General features: G+C 40.3%; 6 protein-coding genes across 6 annotated transcripts; 3 read left to right on the forward strand and 3 right to left on the reverse strand.

The window, feature by feature from the left end:
- Positions 1-328: 328 nt before the first annotated feature.
- On the reverse strand, positions 329-2,225 carry BDF20DRAFT_1000027 (uncharacterized protein; the record flags this gene model as incomplete). The annotated part of the gene is made up of 2 exons (XM_053074584.1): positions 2,089-2,225; positions 329-598 (listed from the first exon to the last, which is right to left on the reverse strand). Exons 1-2 carry the CDS (start codon positions 2,173-2,175, stop codon positions 329-331), a joined length of 357 nt encoding a protein of 118 aa, XP_052937204.1. The 5' UTR covers positions 2,176-2,225.
- Positions 2,226-4,037, forward strand: BDF20DRAFT_864388 (peptidase M24, structural domain-containing protein). Its single transcript, XM_053080727.1, has 4 exons — positions 2,226-2,439; positions 2,575-3,263; positions 3,376-3,535; positions 3,644-4,037. The coding sequence occupies exons 1-4, from the start codon at positions 2,271-2,273 to the stop codon at positions 3,988-3,990; spliced, it is 1,365 nt and encodes a 454-aa protein (XP_052937205.1). The 5' UTR covers positions 2,226-2,270; the 3' UTR covers positions 3,991-4,037.
- Positions 4,038-4,695: 658 nt separating this feature from the next.
- BDF20DRAFT_1000029 (putative vesicle-associated membrane protein) lies at positions 4,696-5,892 on the forward strand (the record flags this gene model as incomplete). The annotated part of the gene is made up of 6 exons (XM_053074585.1): positions 4,696-4,841; positions 4,947-5,010; positions 5,082-5,277; positions 5,378-5,572; positions 5,663-5,719; positions 5,788-5,892. The coding sequence occupies exons 1-6, from the start codon at positions 4,760-4,762 to the stop codon at positions 5,890-5,892; spliced, it is 699 nt and encodes a 232-aa protein (XP_052937206.1). The 5' UTR covers positions 4,696-4,759.
- A 239-nt stretch (positions 5,893-6,131) lies between these two features.
- BDF20DRAFT_986957 (Pam16-domain-containing protein) lies at positions 6,132-9,893 on the reverse strand. Its single transcript, XM_053085230.1, has 8 exons — positions 9,798-9,893; positions 8,699-9,731; positions 8,007-8,597; positions 7,280-7,926; positions 7,149-7,165; positions 6,822-6,909; positions 6,575-6,741; positions 6,132-6,491 (listed from the first exon to the last, which is right to left on the reverse strand). The coding sequence occupies exons 1-8, from the start codon at positions 9,844-9,846 to the stop codon at positions 6,273-6,275; spliced, it is 2,811 nt and encodes a 936-aa protein (XP_052937207.1). The 5' UTR covers positions 9,847-9,893; the 3' UTR covers positions 6,132-6,272.
- Positions 9,894-10,322: 429 nt separating this feature from the next.
- Positions 10,323-12,209, reverse strand: BDF20DRAFT_864400 (uncharacterized protein). Its single transcript, XM_053080728.1, has 6 exons — positions 11,813-12,209; positions 11,621-11,745; positions 11,338-11,539; positions 11,185-11,262; positions 10,937-11,099; positions 10,323-10,857 (listed from the first exon to the last, which is right to left on the reverse strand). Exons 1-6 carry the CDS (start codon positions 11,944-11,946, stop codon positions 10,357-10,359), a joined length of 1,203 nt encoding a protein of 400 aa, XP_052937208.1. The 5' UTR covers positions 11,947-12,209; the 3' UTR covers positions 10,323-10,356.
- A 4,897-nt stretch (positions 12,210-17,106) lies between these two features.
- BDF20DRAFT_864411 (transmembrane amino acid transporter protein-domain-containing protein) lies at positions 17,107-18,506 on the forward strand. The gene has a single exon (XM_053080729.1). It carries the CDS (start codon positions 17,157-17,159, stop codon positions 18,480-18,482), a length of 1,326 nt encoding a protein of 441 aa, XP_052937209.1. The 5' UTR covers positions 17,107-17,156; the 3' UTR covers positions 18,483-18,506.
- The last annotated feature ends 464 nt before the right edge of the window (positions 18,507-18,970 follow it).

Below are 18,970 nucleotides of genomic sequence, written 5' to 3' on the forward strand. Positions count from 1 at the left end.
GGGGGAGGGGGTGATCATGGATTGCCGACATGGTAACCGCACGATGCGGCTTTTTTTCTTAACAAGTCGATCCCAGCGTTCCTCGGAGCCCAAACATAATCCTATTACATAAATGACATAGCCTCTCCATTGAAAAAATCTTCTTTTCTTATGGCTTCCAATCGACAGAGAAAGCAAATCAATGGATAACGAATAGAGAAAATCTTACTTTATTGAAGCTCGATTCATTAAAAAAGCAAGTAAAAGAGTAAATCATTAAAAAAAAGGTCGTAAGAAATGGATATCAAAATATTACATAAGAATCAATCAGGATAGGGAGAGAGAGAGATCAAGCTCCTGTGTTCGTAGGGTCTTCCGAGGGTACTGGTCCCAAACGTCTTGCTGTGGGATCATCAAAGTTGTAAAGAGTATCAGGCTTTTGAGAGGTTCTCGTGGCATCGTTGTAAAATCCCTTGGGAGGTAAATCATTATCAGCAGTGGTTGTTGGATCATTGTCATGGAGAAAAGGAGAGTGCTTCTTATGAGCATTTCCGTCGGTAGGTTTGACGTCTTCAGCATGGTCCACCGTTATCTTGTCCTTTGTCGTTGACTCGTGGTGCTTGTTAAAGAGATGCATATCGGAACAAGTTAGAATGGATGGAAAAAAAAGAGTAATCAAGTTAAAGAAAAGAAGGTAAAAAAGACAAAGTTGGAGGGGCTGTGCAATATTTATGCAGTCCTTCTATTTTATTTTTTTTTATTTTTTTGTCTTAGCGTTTCATCAACACAAATGACATTATCATTGTAACAAATGGGGCCGCGGGGTATATAAAAAATTGAGACAATTTCAATTTTAAAAAAAAAAGTTTGTGTTTGACAGTACAAACAACTATCTGTTTTAATCATTTTCTAAATGTAATCTATAGCATATAACCGTTTAGGAAAAGCAAGTCCCAGTGCTAAAATCAACTGAAGGCTTCAATGTTGAGACGGAAGGCAATTGCATTAAAACTAAATCAGAGAAACTGTTCTTTGCTCTATTGTAGAAGGGCAAAATTTTTGTTTCAATGCTGCAAAGTCAGATAGCATAGCTAGCGTTATTGCTGCACAAGGATGGATCAAAGAGACAACAGATGGAACCGAATCGACGGGACAGATTAAAAAGAGGCACTCTCATCTATGGGATGAACCATTGTGAGGATACAGTTGTTTTGCTTATTGAAAAATAGGCAGGCACTGACATTCAATAAACAAGCGTTAAAAACATAGCGTAAGGGACTATGAATTTTTTAATGTTGATAATTAAATTTATTTTCTCCAAAGGATTTCCTATTGTTGATGGGCTGGCTTTAGAGGCAATAGGCCAGGTTTATCACATAATCTTGAGGTGGTGGTTTTTTTTTTGGTTTTTTTTTGCCACTATCATCCTCTATTGCATCTGTTGATATTGTTTGTATCTATAGAGTATCTAGACTCTTCCTTGCATCTTTGTAAAAGACATTTGGCATAGGTACCATGACGAGATAGCACATCTTTTCCTTATAGCTAGACCGATGGGTGCAGCTTGGGTCGTCATTTAAGCAACAATAAGCAGCGAATTCTCAACTTTTTGAATCCAAACCTGTATCATGGACAATCATTTACACCTTTCTTTGTTCTGTTGAAAAGCATTTTTTTCATGTGAAGCAAGTCTTTCCAGCCGGGTCTTCCCAAGAGTCATACATGCGAAAAAAGTGACAAGCAGACTTGTAGTAAGTATACCTGCTTTTCTGTGTCTAGCAGAAGGGTACGTGTTTCCTAGAAATTCAAAGCCAGTAAGAAGGCCTTATTGATGTGGGAGCTGTCCCCCCCCCTTCCCCCAGGCGGTACAGAAAAAGAGTGAAAGTACATTTGCTTGAAATGGAAAAGGCTAGTTGTCTGGAAAATATAAACACAGTGTTAGATTAAAACTCAGGTTGGCGATTGTCTTTCATGATTTTTTTTTTCTTTTTTTGGCTGAATGCCACCAAGATAATAAAAGTTCTTGTTACGTTTTCAGCATTCTTTTGCTTTTTCTAGACTTCTTCTCATTGAACATGGAATGACTTGTGTTTACGTAAAGAAATTCACTTTCGTTTCATGAGTCATCTCTTGGTCACGGAGAAAATTTTCTCGGCCCGCATTTAGTCCCGGAGCGGTGGGCTGATTCTGTGTCATCTTTTACCCATTCTTTTCTTTTTTTCTGCTGTCCCTTTTTTTTTTTTTAGCCCCTCTTTTCTCTTTTTCTGTTTCCTCAGAGTTTATTCCCCATCATGGTTGCACAACAACGTCTCCCTACACGTCAAAACGTTGCCAAGATCTTGAAGCACTTTGAAGCCAAAGAAGGCCTTATTTATTTGAATGGTCAAGTGTTGGTGGAAAGAGACGATACAGATGTCGAGCAACCCTTCAGACAAGAATCCAACTTTTATTATGTCACGGGTAGATACCCTACGCTGATGACGACACACTCTCATTTTTGTGTGTGTTCATGATCGTACTACAGAATTTCTCACGACTTTTTTCTTTTTTTTTTTTTTTTTTTTTTTTTTCTATGCATGCAATGGGGATAAAAAGGTGTTGCTGAACCTGACTTTCATGTGGTGATTGATGTGAGCACAAAGAAAGTCACCTTATATGCACCACCCATCGAGCCCGATCATGTCATGTGGATGGGATTACCCGACAGCATGGAGGTGATGAAGGAAAAGTACGATGCAGACGCTATTGCCTACGTCGACCAAATGAGCCAACAACTCGAGAGGGCTTCCATTATCTATACATTACCCATCACAAAGACAGAGGCTTTGAAACAAGACCATCTCAAAGCCAAGCTGTGTTCTGCTGAACAAAGCAAACAACTCTATCAAGCTTTTGTGGCTGCTCGTTCTATCAAAGCCGATTGGGAGGTCGATTTGATTCGAAAAGCCAATGACATTTCCTCCAACGCACATATCAAGCTCATGAAGGCTGCTCACAAGGGCGCCAATGAAGCCCAACTTCATGCTTTATTCTTATACGAGTCTTATATGAACGGCGCCTTCTTCCAGGCCTACTATCCCATTGTCGGTGTGGGTAAGAACGCGGCCACACTTCATTATAATAAGAACAATGCCCCTTTGAACGATGAAAAGGAAATCGTGTTGGTCGACGCTGGTTGTGAATACAACTGTTATGCTTCTGATATTACACGTTGTTTCCCTGTCGGTGGCAAGTTCTCCCCTGAAGCACGCACTATTTATACCATTGTTCTCCAGATGCAAAAGGTAAGAAAGGGGAAACGCCTCCCCCCCCTCCATCCATGGGGTTGTGGAAATAGAGTGTCCGAGTATTCACGATGAATGGGTATGCTATTTTTTCCCCTGATGGGATGTTTAGGCTTGTTTCGAAGCTTGTAAGGCGGGTGTAGAGTATGAAGAAATTCATCGCATTGCTATGCGTGTTGCTGTGGACGGTTTATTAGAATGTGGTATTCTGATGGGTGACAAGCAAGAGATTTTAGACAATTACGTGGGTGCTGCTTTCTTCCCTCACGGTGGTAAGTTTTTTTTTGTTTTTTTTTTTTTTTTTTTTTTTGAATCTTTACAGCCTACTGTGATCCATATCCATTGATCATTTTTTTCTTGCTTTTGCTTTTGCTTTTTAGTCGGCCACATGCTTGGTCTCGATGTGCATGATGTCGGTGGCTATCCTGAAGGTGTGGATCGTATTAACGAACCTGGCATCCGTAATTTACGTTTGCGCCGCAAATTGGAAGCTGGTTTCGTTGTCACGATTGAACCAGGCGTTTACTTTTGTGATTTCTTGATCGATCCTGTGTTGAATGATCCCAAGACCGGAAAATACATCAACAAGGAAAAGTTGGCCCAATATAAGCCTGTCGGTGGTGTTCGTATTGAAGATAATATCTTGATTACTGAAGAAGGATACATCAATTTGACTCCTGTTCCCAAAGAAATTGATCAAGTGGAAGCTATCATGGCTGAAAAATAAAAAAGGAGGGTCTTTCATGACGCCTTTTTTTTTTTTTTTGCTTTCTTTGTATTGATACGTTCAAATAAATTTTTTTTATTACCCTTACTTTTTCATTTTGAATGCCCAAGGGACACGAGATAGGACAAACTTGTCTCAATGGCATGCGGGGGCAAGATCCAAATGGATGAGTAGTGATCCCTTTGGGCTCAAGGGTGATAAGGGATGTGTCACTGTCGCGGATGGGAGGGAAAAGGAGGCTCATCAGTCAAACAGTGAGTGGAGGGGAAGGAGGGCTCTTGCTGATGATGATGGAGAGAGTCAAGCTCAATAAGAATGTGGGTAAACAGCTGGCCATCTGTCATAGCAGGTTTAGGCTTGGGAGTAGGAACGGAAGGAGCTGGTGAAAAAGACAAATTCAAGTGCATATGATCCAAATCGGTTGCTTGTATGTATTAGAATAGTATCGTCTGCAGAGCTGGAAAGTGCGTGGCCATTTCTTCAGCAAGCAGCTTGAGGACCCCTCTGGGCTAAAAGATGAAGGGGCCGCGCCATCCGTGTGGGAGAAAGAGTCTTTTTAAAATGATACTGTAATTCAAAGATCTGCGTGGTCTCTTGTGCGTATTGTTTTGTTTTTTTTTTCTAGGAACTCCGAATGCGGGGTAAACAACAGGACGTCATTTTCCTTATTCACAGCTGCATTGAATCGCTTTTTCCTCTTTCCTTTTTTTTTTTTGCGGTTTTATACGTTTTATTCCTATTTGCTTGAACTGGATTTATACACTGGGCAATGTCACTTATTTATGGTTTGATAGCACGAGGCTCTGTTATTCTGGCCGAGCACACAAATAGCACGGGTAACTTTACAACAGGTAAATGAAAAAGAATACTCTAAAGCCTTTCAAACATCCAATCGATTTGTACTTTTATTCTTACCTCTTTATGTTGGCTAACCCAAACAACGAAACGCCAACAAGTTACTTTGGCTATTCTTGAAAAGATTCCACCCAACAATTCCAAACTCACCTACGTCTATGACAGGTAAATAAAAAGAAAATAGTTGAATTGCTTGGGTTATCTTTTCGTACTGATCTTTTCTTTTTTCCCAAAAGATATTTGTTTCACTATATTTGCGAGGATGGTATCACTTACATGTGCATGGCAGACGATTCTTTCGGTCGACGTATTCCTTTCATCTTTTTACAAGATTTAAAGGACAAATTCTTATCGACGTATGGTAAAACCAGAGCGTTCGAAGCCCCACCCTATGGATTGAACGAATTTGCGCGAGTGATAGAGAAGCAAATGGTAGAGGCGTGCGCCGTCCATCCTTAGTCCAACCCAAACAAACAGAGTTACTTAGACATCTTTTTCTCGACTTTTTTTTTTTTTTTTTTTTTTTTGTTAGGAATTCTTTTCTACCAACCCAAGTGCGGATAGGTTAAAGCAAGTACATGGAGAGATTGAACAAGTCAAAGATGTGATGGTGCATAACATTGAAAGAGTCTTGGAAAGAGGAGACCGGATTGAGCTCTTGGTTGATAAAACAGACAATTTAAATCAGCAAGCTTTTGCATTTAAAAAGAGAAGTACACAATTGAAGGTGGATGGATAGCAAAAAAAAAAAACCAAGGAAACAGCATTGAGAAAAAAGTGTTTCTAAACCATCTCCTTTTCTTTTGAAACATCATAGCGCGCTATGTGGTGGAAGAATACAAAAATTATGGCCATGATCGGCATAGTGATGTTGGTAAGGCCCCCACTTTTTCGTTTGTCGCCCCTTTTCTTACATCTTTCTAAGCGCTCTTTATGTTTTAGTTGTTGATTTATTTCATTGTTGGTTCCGTATGCGGATTTCCTGGTAAGTTGTTCACGACATCACTTTTCTTATATAAAGAAGAACTGGCTTTGATGGTTTCTTGATTTTGTTCCCTTTGATTACAATTCATCGAATGGGTATTTGTAGCCTTTGGATCTTGCAGAGCTTAACCAATAACCATCACTCACTCATTGACGATATTCCCCCACCCCCCCCCCATCCATTTCTCAACGACTACTACTACTACTACTGAATCGACAAAAGGACCTGCAGAGTATTACTACTATTTATTACGATCCCATTTTTTCTTTAAAAGTACAAAATATACATCTATCTCTGGCGCAAAAAAAAAAAAAAAAAAAAAAAGGTTGCTGACTTTTTTCTGTTGTAACAATGTGGAAAGCAAAAATGTGTATAGATTGATACAGATGTTAAATAATGAGGACAAAAAAATAATAATATTGCCGTCTCGTTCCTATCAGGATCATGATGACGCCGAAGGGGGTGGTGGTGGTGGTGGTGGTGGTGGATTGGTATTTTCTGCTGCTTTTGTAGCTGCTGCTGCCGCTTCTTCCGTTGCTTTCTGTTTCAATTCTTGTGCTTTTTCCATGTCAAATCTTTCTTTAGCTCTCACTACTTTCGATTGTAGATAAAACGAGCCGCCTTTCGCAGGATCATTCACATTAAACAAGTGTTCATAGCTCTAAATCATAATAATAATAATAAAAGACGGGGTTTAGAGGAAAGTGAATCTACACACAAAAAGTGTCGAGAAGAAATAGATACCTTTGTCAGTTTTGCTAAATCAGCTTCTTTTGTCACATTTAGAATTTGACAAGCTTCTTCCATTGAAATGCCTGATTTACGGGTAAGAGCGTCCATCACTGCTTCTTTTGTACCAGCTCTACCTCCTCCACCAGAAGCTGCGGCCGCTCCACCTCCCTTGGCAGCATCTATGTGTGTCCATAGGGGGGGGGAAAAGTGGGTTAAAGAGAGAGCTTTATCGACTTGTTTCCATGCTTGCATCACTTACTGGCTGCTGCTTGTTTATAGGCTGCTACAAAAGCTCTTGTCACTACAGAACCTAAAGAGACTACAATTTGTGCAATGATTCTAGCCGACTAAAAAGAGCAATCAGCAAAAAAAGAAAAAAAAAAAAATCAACGGACGATCCTTAGGCATAACGCAGAAAACGTTTTTGTTGTCATTACCATTCTTTTTCAGACAGTTGCTTATTGATAATTAAATAAAAAAGAAAAATGAGGTATATCTTTCTATCTATGTATGTAGTATTATATGCCAAGTCCTTATTCGATTGTATGTTTAAACAAAAAAAAAAAAAAAAAAAAACCCAGTTAACCAGGCCCCACTCATTTTCTAGTTGACAAAAAAAGAAAAAAAAAAAAAGAAAGGGAGATGGAGTTTCAAAAAAGTCTCTTTGTTTGAACCAATGGGGGTGTACGGCAATACAGTTTCAAGAACCACCATAACCTTTAAACCAATCTTGAAGAGCAACGATAGAGTGATGATGGTTTGGAATAGGGCCTGAAATGGCTGTATCAAAATCAATGTCTTGTCGACGGATGCGATCCATGAAATCCTGGCCCATCGGTAATTGCAATACTTTTTGCGTCACGACATCTTGGTACAAGTCTTGCTTATGGATAAAGTTGTCCTGTCGGTAGGGCTCCAACTGTTGATCCCAGTAGACGTCGCGCTCCAGCATCATTTTCCAATAGTGAATATAGTCGAGCGTTGGACTGGCACCGTGGTTCGCATGGGTGCTGTTGTCCAATGGGGAAGGAAAGTACGTCTGGCGTAAAAGATTGAGGATGTGGTAGAACTGTTGTTGAAATTCTTCGATGGCAAATAAGCGTTGAATCAGAGGACGCTGTCGGATGTCCTGAAGAAACAACATGGACGACGCGGATAATGGAGAACGCCCATACGGTGCCTTCAATGCGTCATAATGAGCATCGGGAGCCCACACAGGTTTCAAAGTATTGCCCATGGTTTGATCAACGTCGGAAGCAAGCCAAATGAATCGACCCCCTTGAAGCACGTCTTCATAAAGTAGGTAATTATGAGCAGCACGTAAATAGCCATCGCCTTGACCTAACAAGATTTCAAAAGCGAGGCTAATGAAGTGTATGAAATCATCGTTCTTTCAAAGTAGAAAAAAAAAAAAGAAAAGTTAGGGAAAAAGGTCCCTACTTACTGCTTCAAAAAACCAGAGACATCAAAGCGTTTATTCCATTCTTCTACCTCGTTTCGTTCTTGACGCTTGTCTTTCTTGTGATGTTTCTTTTTGTGCTGATGTTTCTTTTTCTTGTGCTTCTTTTTATGCTTGTCCATAGTATCGTCGTCGTCGTCGTCGTCGTCGTCATCGTCTTTTTTGTTCTTTAGGATCCTATGGAGCGTGCCGACTTTGTCTACTTTTGTAGCATAGCCATCGTTGATAAACCCTAGAAAATCAATAAACCCTTTCATGGCTTTTTTAGGATGATGTCCATGACCGTAGTCTTGTATTTTATACGCCATCGTATCATTCATGCTCGGCTCTACATAATCTTTGTAGTTCGGACCATAGTAGGCTAGGTTGGCACCCAGCCGTAACTTTCCAACGGCCATGGGGTTCTCTTGCATGCTTCCTTGGATTAACACGCCGGCTGGAGGAGAATGGCCGCCGCTTCCATGCTTGTCTTTTTTGGGGGAGAGTGCCTGTTGACCCAACGCATGCTGTAAAAAGGGGTTTTTATAACTATCGACCATCAAATAAAGACCAGCAGGTTCTTCATTGATATACAGCCTGGTTTTTTAGAAAAGGGGTAAAGAACGAACGGTCAGTCAGTCTATGTTCTTTTTCCTCGCGCGCGCGCGCGCGCGCCAAAGAGAAATGTCGTCTACTACCTGATATAAGAACCTTTCGCGGTGGGTAAATCGGCAGCCTCCAGCATGTCGTAGTATAATTTTTCTCTCATGTAGCTAGGATCGGTCGCACAGGAACGTAATTTGAACCGTGTATAGCCGTGTAGGCCACTTTCAGAAGCCTCTTCTGTCGATTGACGATGAGGATGTGGATGGCTCTCTTCGCCTCCACCGCCGGTGGGGTCATTTTGGTTGTCGTGATGGAAAGAGGAGGACGACGACTGCACCGGCTTGTTCTCCAAGAGATGGATACTATAAGATAACTTTTTGAATAAGCGCGACGTCTGTCCACTCAATTCGAGCTTGATGTGATCAAACGATTGCACTTCATCCACAGTGATGCGCGTCAAATGGGCAAAGATGCTCACATTATCCTCCAGCACCTGATCGTGCAGAAGCTGAATCTTTTCTACTGGGGCACGGAGGTGAAGGGTAGGAATTTCATCCACGGGATGGACAAGCGTTCGAGGAGGGGCGTTCGTGGTGACATTCTCCCCATGGGCGCCTTTTTTAGCATCCGCTTGCGGCCCGTCGTCGACGAGGGCAGGTAACTGTTCCCAAGGCACTCTGGGTAGAGCAGACGAAAAAAAGAAAGAGGCCGCCGTATTTTCCGCTGCTGCTGCTGCTGCTGGAGAAGTGGATAACATGCGTGATATGGGTCGTCCGTAATGTTCGTACGGCAGATGGTCTCTCAAAGAGCGTAAAAAGGGTTCTGCTTCTATAATAGCCATCTGTGGCTCGTCCAAAATGAGATATTGATAGTAGGAGGAGGGAGGGAGTGATCCGTTGGTTTGCAGGGTGTGAATCAGCGGATCGACGGAAGAGGGGCGCAGGGGAAAGATCGCTTCGTTGTTGTTTTCGTCAATCAATCGCACCCCCATGGTCGTGTTGCCTGGTATGGGCTCGGCGTTCATCGTATAACGACGTGCATGGATCACGTTAAAGAGGGTGCTGCTTGTGGTTGGATGTTGTGAGTCTATCGCAAAGACGACGGTGGGTAATACAGCGCACCATACTAGGATACGATGGAGTGGTTTAGTTGCTATTGCTCGTGGACTCTCTCTTGTCCCTTTTTACTTACCGTAGCAGACCAGGCTTCTTTTCATCCGTAGTAGGAATGGCATAGTCATGATGTGGTTTTCCCCTTTGAAAGAAAAATGAAACCAAAAAGAAAGGGAAAAAAAAAAAAAAAATAGTATCTTTATGATCAAACGTTGTCATAGAACAATTAGCATTCTGTTTTAAATTTAGGGCAAGAATGTTTAGGGCTTGACTATCTACTTTTTGCAGCTGTAAATTCAATTTTTTTTGTCAACTTGTTAAGAGGATTTAGATTCTTTACTTAACTTTTTTTTTAATAGTTAACAAAAAACTAAGTATTATAATAGTGCCTATCTACACATATAGAATGTAAGTAACAGAAATGAAATATGAACGACAAGGGGTGGTATGTTGATAATAAATAAATGGAATAAAAATAATAATAGCACTACAGAGCCAGCCGAGCGGTATCAAGTGATGAAGGGGATGAATCGAAAAATAGAGTGGGTACAGTTGAATAAGTAGAAGAAATACAAAAAACAAAAAAAAACAAAAAAAAAAAAAAAAGTGAGAGAGTAGATAAAAAAGGCATCCACCCATCACGCCATTTCCTCTTCCATGGATAAAGGAGTGAGTGGATGGCGTTCATCAAGGGTGGTACTTTTCATATGATTGTTGTGATTTACGCTACTGTTCGCTGTTGCTGCCGCTGAAGAGAATCTCTGATTTACAAAGGAGGGTATATTGCGTGATGTCGGGGAGGATGGTACATGCGGTGGTAAGGTGGTTGTCGTATTCGTAGTGATGCAGCGGTGGACGCGCTCAACAGGATGCGCGTTGGAAGTCGTACCTTGCGGACTCGTGGCGGTAGTGGTGGTGGTGGTGGTGGTGGAGGTGATGGGTATATCTAGAGTGATCGTATTTAATTGATCGTTTATTTGTTGCTGATAAAGAGGATGACTATGTTTTCGTTCACCATAAGAATTGATAATCAGGCCGCAATTCTCGCAAAACAGTTGATTGGGTAAGCGTAGATAATCCATCTTGAGCGCTTCCACCAACAGTGTCGATTCGACAATTTCAAAATAGGCCGTTAACGCCTATGGAGAAAAAAAAAAAAAAATGTTGATAAACAACGCCTTTGCCACTCCCGTAAAAAGAAATAAAAGAATTACGTACATCAGAGCGATTACCAAAGATTTGTGTCACTTTAAGAAGATTCATTATCAGATTCACAACGAATGTCAAAATGAAACAGATAAGGGATTTGCGTGCCACATATTCGATGACTCTGTTGCGATGGCTCATGATATTGCTAGAGGATTGCATATGAACATAGAGTCTTGAGAAAGAAAAAGAGGCGCTGTTGTTAGAACTACGAGGTCGTATACAAGTGGTGCTTTACTTTTTGGGTTTTTTTTTTTTACCTTCTGACAAACATGCCACTTAGAAAGAGATTGTTGAGTGCATCTGCCACAAAATTCAATATGATGACTCCAGTGCCCCTGCATGAGGATGTGAATGAAAAGGGTCTGTGAGCGTGCCTACACCATGGACCGGACAATGTGCAAGGTGCTTACCATTGAGCATGACAATTCGATCCCGAGACTACCGTTTGGTGCATTATTTGTTGCTGTAAACTGTGGAAAGCAAGTTCATAAGGCCAATCAGCCAGCCTCAAGGTAATCAAGCACACACCAATAATCTTTATCCATATGGAATGTTTCTCCGATTCTAAAATGATCAAACGTTTAAACATGATGGCATAGAAGAGAAGATAGGCTATAAATGTCATTATTGGGTGCAATGGGTTAGATATGTAGGCAAGAAAAAAAATCAAGTGCTCGTTGTTCATGACCGTACTTAGATGCCATAGAGATACAAGTAAGGGCCAAAAGGCACACGTCGTGATTTCAAAAAGAGGAACAAGGCCGTACACAAACCGATGAATGCATAAAACAACGACTTGTGTCATATTCATCAAATGACTAAGAAATGGGGGGGGGATTTTTAGCTCATCATGACTCGTTTCTGCTGCCGTTGGGAGATACTTACATAAAGCCGTGTGTGCTGCGATATTGGCGCAGACAGACAAAAAAGTTTCTGATACAAATGGTTACTGCTAACCACATACCCAACATGCTTATACGATCAATGACTCTTTCACCATAACTAGATAAAACTGTCATAGCTTGCTGAGAATCATATACATGTATTGTTCTAGTTGAAAAATGAGACAATTCCTTTTCTTGCTAGTATAAGTTATCGTCTTTTATACAACAAATCAGATCGAAAGAGCTTGCAAAAAAAGAAGAAAAGGGCAAATAAAAGAAAGAAAGGAATCCAAAAAGAGTGAGGGGATGACAGGGAGTCTATTGAACAAAGATGAAAGGTTTCAACAAACAGGATGATTTGTTCTTGGATTTCCCGCTTTTTTTTTTTTTTTTTTGACTGTGCATTTGGAAGCACCCACAACAATAGAAAAAAAAAAAAAAAACTGGAGTAACTATAGAAACGTAAAAAAAGAAAAGGAACGAAATGAAACAATGAAAATAGAACAATGAGTGATCAAATCAGTTAGAATGTAGGGTTTGGTAGGGTTTGGTAGGGTTTTCCTCAATGGCCATGGTGATCCTCCATCATCAAGTTCATTATGCTTAAGCTAGGGTTTGGCAAGATGATATATAAAGTTGGTTTTTTTTTTTTCAGTGCCTGATGAATTCTAGATAAGTAAATAGATTTTCATTGGCATTGAAACGAAAAATAACAGTGATTTCCCCCCTGCTGACTGAACCAAAACGATGAAACAAAGTGCCTGCTTTCTTCTAAAAGAGGAGTAGAAAAATTCTATACATAGCAAATATAGAAAGCCTTTTGTTTCATTTGAACTTTGCAGAAATAAAAATTGAATCATTATAGCAACGGTTAAAAAAAGTGCTGTGAAAGCGATTTTATTGATTTGTTTCAAAGCTTATTGGGCTCGTGAACAAGAAACGCATCCTATTAAAACAGGTACAATGGTCAAAACGGTTCAAAGTACGTCTGTTGGCATAGACATCTTTTCGCTAGGATACCCCGTGCCTTAGGTAAATAGTCATGGTTAGTTCCGACTTGGTTTTTCCCATTCACGTATGGACTTTGCAGAGTTTTCGTAAAGAATTAAAAATAAAAGAGAAATTTTTTGTTTATTGTGTGTGTGTGTTTTTGGAGCCAGATACTGAAACAGCAGCAAATATAACAGTTGATAAAACATACAGTATTCAGTCATTCTTTTCGTGTGGGATGATGCTCAAAATACAAGGCGTATCTTATGACTGAAAAAAAAAACCCCCAACGCAGTTCCCCATGGGCTTTTCTAGGCCTGTGCTTCCTCTGTCAACGGCTCGCTCCTCTTGCGGAGATCCTCCAGGTCGCGTAAAAGAGTACGGATTGTTGTATCAAACTCAACCAGTAACTTTCGGACGTCTTCTGAATTAGGTCCCACTGATTCGAGCCTCGGGAAATGTCTGGAGTTTCTCCATTGATGAAAAGAACCGTGACAGAGTCCACCGCAGTTTCTTCCAATATTCGTACAGTGGCAATAAAAGCAATCATAGGTTGCTTCCAACTCGTCATAAATAGAGGACATTACTTCGTCAAATTTGGCTCTTATCAAATAAGGTGGCATTTTTAAAGCGAGGGGTCGGGAGAAAAAAGCAAAAAAAAAAAAAAAAAGATAGAAAAATGGAGACTTCTTTCATACTTTGAAGAGATAAGAGATAGATTGCTTCATCAGTATAGAAAGTTTGCTTTCCTCCTTGATTTATCAATACAACTATTACTCCAAAAGTCTGCATAAAGATGGACATGGCTCTGTGTTTTAATTTCAAATGAATCAAAAATTTAGATAAAACATCCCCCGTATACTTTAGGATAGCGTTGATCCTTTTCTTGTTGGATGTAGAAGATGTATTGCTAGTATGCTGGTTCAGCGAAAAAAGGCAGGGAAAGGAAGGGATGCGCGCGCGTGTGTGTGTGTGTGTATGTGTATGTGTGTATGTATATTGCACGAGCATAAACCTGAAATGCAAACAATACGTTTTGAGCAATGACTTTGTTTCCGACGGAGGGTTGTCGTGTACGAACAGCCTCATCAAAATGGCGTATGAATGTATACGATCCATCGTATATCGACTCTTTACGAAAAGCGCCTTATGCATTCGAGCTAATATGAGATGCACAGTGAAAGCAGTAAGCCGTGTAAAAGTTGAAGAAAAAGGAGCGGGTCAGAATACAGCCAATGGGAATAGTGTAGGGGGGGGTATCTGCAGATGCAGTCTATAGAGTTTTGACCGACGCTATACAATAAGCTAGACAATATGCCTTGGACTAAAAATAGTCAGAGGAACCGACCTGATGTGTAGTCCTTGAATATCAAGAAATTAAAACGCGTCGCTGCTCACAAACTGATTGCTGCTGCTGCTGCTGCTGCTGCTGCTGCTGCTGCTGAGATGAATTGACTGCAGTAGGATAGGAGAGCAGATAAATCTTGGCTTTACAGTGTTGTATAAAAGATTGTCTAAAAAGTGAGTGAATAAAAGGTCTCAAAATCCTCATTGACCTATTCAAAAAGCGAATATAACAATCACCATTTTCAGACTGGGTTTCAAGAAAAGTGCACAATCGGAACGGGAGTTGTGTCCAAAAGAAAAAAAATGTGGGGTAATAAAAGAATATTCTTTGCACGACAATACCCGTTCCTGACTTTTTAAGGGAAACAATTACAACACACATTGGAAGCCCTATGAAAAAGTCTCCACTCGCATTGTAGTTCAGCGTGTGAAATTATACTTTTTGAACTTTTTGCCCTAGTCAGTGTCTTTCATGATTCGCTGGTTTTTTGTCTTTTTTTTTTTGCATGTAATTATGGTACGATAATTACAAACGGTAGGAGGAGAATCAATACAGTCTTTGGATAATGATTGCAATGAATGACATCAGACAATTAATTATCTGATGAGTGATTGAAACAGTTGCGTGTTGGAAAAAAAAAGCGTGACATAAAATAGGCTGTTCAAGTAAATTACAAGTTGGCTATTCGTCCTCATGAGAGCATCTCCTCCCAACGGCCTGCAGACTTTCCTTTTTTGTTATTGCCTTATGCTTTTTATTTCATTAGCCATCGTCATGGAGGGAACCAGCACATCGTTCGCTTGCAAAACCTTTTTCACAACGGTCATTGTCTATGATCGTTTGGGATTGAATTCGGGCCTATTCTGCACGCTGTAAGTGGTAATTACTCTTGGACCCCGTTTTCTGCGAGACGGCATCAAAAGCAGTTCTGTAGTTGACAATGTCAGGTAGGACACACCAAGCATTCACATCCCAGGTAAGTCTGCAGATGAGGTCTCTACGTCCTGCGGACATTCAATTGCTTATAATACCTTCTAGATGAATGATTCGTTCCTTGATGGCTACCCTAAGCTTCCACTTACAACTTTTATCTACGCGCCATTACCTTCCTATTTCTCCATAGTGACATCAACATTGTGTGTGACCATCTTTTTTGGGAAAAAAAAAGGGGTAAAGACAACCATGTTGATTCGAATGTGTCTTCAGAGGATGAGTAGGTAAACTGAATTGAAAAAGAGTCGGTGTATGTAGACTGTATACTTTCAAATTCAGCTTGAAAAGTCGATCACAAGCGAATGTGTAAAGTTCCCTTCTTGTTGAATGGCCAAGATTTTTTCGTGAATGTATCATTGCGTTTCAAACGGCTGCATTGCAATGCAGTGAATTTCAAGCATAATGTCCGTCACTGGCATAAAAGGATGCTTTTTATGCCATTAGTAATACAGCCACCCTTAACGGGAAGAGGAGAGGCTATTTATCTGTTTTTGACTTTTTCAAGGCGTATGATACGCCATGTCACAGCGCCCCCGTTTCAGAGACATTTTTCAGTGCAGATATTCTCACACTATGCTAATTTGCCCGAGTCATTTTAGCCGCCACCGCGCGGGAGGGCGAGCCATTTTGGCTTTTTCCCGTTCATGTCAAAATGGTTATTTTGATTTCGGTCATCAAATCAATGGATGACTGTCTTTTTCTTTGTCCATCTTGGCGACCTTTGAAGATATGAATGCCAACCAAAAATGGCAGGTACAGCTTGGCTTTTTTTTACTACTGATAAGTGTAAAAAATTGGGTCACATGGACACGGTATTTCCCGGTGACCCATTTCCCAAATCTGTGGATCGTTTTGTGTTTAAAAGGTACTATGAAAAAGACACGACAAAACTACCTCTTTTTTCTTTTTTTAGCGGTAACAAAAGTGTAGATGATCTGCGAGCTTAAAAATTAGCCTTGGGAAAGTGAGGGGGGAGCGCTCATGATAATGACGAAGGGGACTGGCTACCATAAGAGGGAACTCTCGGAATAGAGAACAATTGGTGATAAATAGATAAGGAAAGGGACGCGCGCGCCCTCAAGATTATAAATAAAGGGTAATGAAAATTAAAACTCAGCTTCCCAATGACACATTGGGGGGAGGGGGAAAAAGGAAGAGGAAAAGTGAGGAGGGTTGCCCATTCATCCAATAAACGAATATGTGTTGCTAGGACATATATCATCGTCATGGTCGTACAAGCATTTTTATTTTTAGTGTGGTGCAAAATCTCGTACGTGTGACGCTGGATCTAAACCAAATCGATGTCAGAGGGAAAAGCTTATCTGGTACTTCTTGCCTTTGTTTGACTATTTGTACTGGGTTTTTCGTGAGAAAATGTCTGTTTTTTAGTCAAAAAAAAAAAATAGGTTTTTTTCTTTTTTCACTTTTTTCCCTGTCCATTGTCATCAAACTCTCATGATGGTGTGTGCGTGAGATATATGCTATTTTATTAGTGTCAATCCAAGCAAAAAGAACGAAAAGGTCAAAGAGATCGGCTGTTTAACAAATAAAAATAAAGTGGTAAGCCTCTTTTAGTAATCGCTGCGTCTTGAGAGTCATAAGATGGGAAAAAGCCTTTTTGGTAAGCGAGGACAATTAGAGAATCGTTTGAACCAATCAAAATGCTTCAGCTTTAAATGCGGGGTCTCTGGGAGCGGCGCGTAAATTGTAATTTATCCTTTCTATCTTACCAAAAAAAAAAAAAAAAAAAAAAAGTTTCAACTTTGTACGACTCTGATAATTTTCCAGGATTCAAAAAAAAAAATAAATAATATAAATAATATAAATGTTGTTCTATATAAAACGGCAATTCCTTTTTTTATTTTTTCAATATATCTGATTTTCTTTTTTTTTTTTGATTTTTGTATTTTCGCTCGTCTTTTCTTTTCCAATCAAATAATCGATCGATTGACATATCACTCGATTTTATAAAGTTAAATACAAAAAACACATCCTCACTGATTGAAAAACAACAATGGAAGAAAAACCGTATACGCCTTCAATAAGATCTGAAAAACAACAACGGTTTTATGAAACAACCAATGAGGATCAATACATTGAGGAAGATCGAGCCTCCAGTGTGGTGAACGAATATGGACACGGAAACGGCAGTTTCTTGACAGCCTACTTTAATGTGGTATGTGTCGTCGCCGGTACCGGTACACTTGGTTTGCCTAAAGCTTTTGCAGACGGTGGATGGCTGGGTATTCTCATCTTATTTTTGGCCTACTTTATGGCTGTGTATTCTGGTATTGTCTTGATCCGCTGTTTATACTATAAGCCTGGCCAACGTCTTTCAGACTATAAGCAGATCGGAACACACGCTTTCGGTCTCCCTGGCTACCTTGTAGCAAGCGCTCTTCATCTGTTGAATCTGTTTGGTTGTCCGGCTCTTTACGTTGTATTAGCTAGCAGTAACATGTCCTCTCTGTTGAAAGGCACTGCCGGTGAGTTGAACTACAAAATCTGGGCCATCATTTGGGGCGTTTTCCTCTTGATCCCATCGTTAGTGCTCAAGACGTTGAAAGAGGTCACCGCCATTGCGGCTATTGGTGCCGTCTGTACCATGGTCGCTGTCTTTATTATTGCCATCCAAGGCCCTCTTCTCCGTAATGCCCACCCCGAAGTACCGGTCGTCCACGACTCGGTCATCTGGCAAGGCTTTCCTGTCGCTTTGTCCACCATCGCTTTCTCCTTTGGCGGAAACAACACCTATCCGCATGTCGAACATGCCTTAAAGAAACCTCACCAATGGAAATGGGCTGTCACGATCGGCTTATCTACCTGTACCGCTTTGTATTTTCTCACCGCTGTTCCCGGTTATTGGTCGTTTGGTAGAGAAACAAAGTCTCCCGTCTACAGCTCTCTTCCCGCCGGCAGTGTTCCGCAAATCATCTCGATGATCGTCATGACCATTCACGTTATCTTTGCCATTCCTATCTACACCACTTCCTTTTCTCTCGAGTTCGAAGAGTGGGTCCATGCCACAGACGAACGTTTAGGTAAATTCAAGGCCTGGTGTGCTCGTGCTGTGATTCGTACATGCACCATGGTGATTCTCGTTATCTTGGCTGTTTTCATTCCCTATTTCGACGATTTTATGGGCTTGATCGGCGCTCTTGCCAACTGCGGTTTAGTCTTCTTATTACCCATCTTATGCTACTTGAAATTAACAGGTGTCAGGAATAAGCCTTGGTATGAGCTTGCTTTCTGTGCTTTAACATTATTCTTGGGTATCATTGGCTGCGTCTTTGGTACAATCGATTCCATCAAAGCATTGATCAAAGACTTTCACTCGTAAAAAAAGAGAAAAAAAAAAAAAAAAGCAAAGGCAAATCTCATCATTCTTTCATAATTTTTTTTTTTTTTTTTTTTTTTTTTTTTGGTTCTTTAATTTATTGTATACCTTTCTTTTACCTTTTAATTATGTAATGTTTGTAATTTTTTTTATTTTTTTTTGGGGGGGTCTCCATTGTAAATAATCATTTTTTTTTTTGTTATCCTGTTCGTCAAGGTCCCTCTACTACTTTATATAATTTAAATAAAATATGCATGTATCATCCTGTACAATGAAGCCATTTTGTTTTGCTGTTTTTAGTTTATTATATAAATCGCGTCAGTCCAGCGGAACCCAACTTTTATTAAAAAAAAGTGAGATGAAAAGGGCCTGGCATCAGGCATCATGTAGGCAATCCATTGCAGGGAAAAAAGGGAACTGTTTTTTTTTATGCAAGCAAGCAACAAGACACACGTTTTTGAGGAAAGAGGGTTCCCATCCCCTTTTTTGAC

Source organism: Mycotypha africana (genome assembly GCF_025528875.1).
Source record: "Mycotypha africana strain NRRL 2978 chromosome Unknown BDF20scaffold_4, whole genome shotgun sequence".
In the NCBI taxonomy this organism is placed as follows: domain Eukaryota; kingdom Fungi; phylum Mucoromycota; class Mucoromycetes; order Mucorales; family Mycotyphaceae; genus Mycotypha; species Mycotypha africana.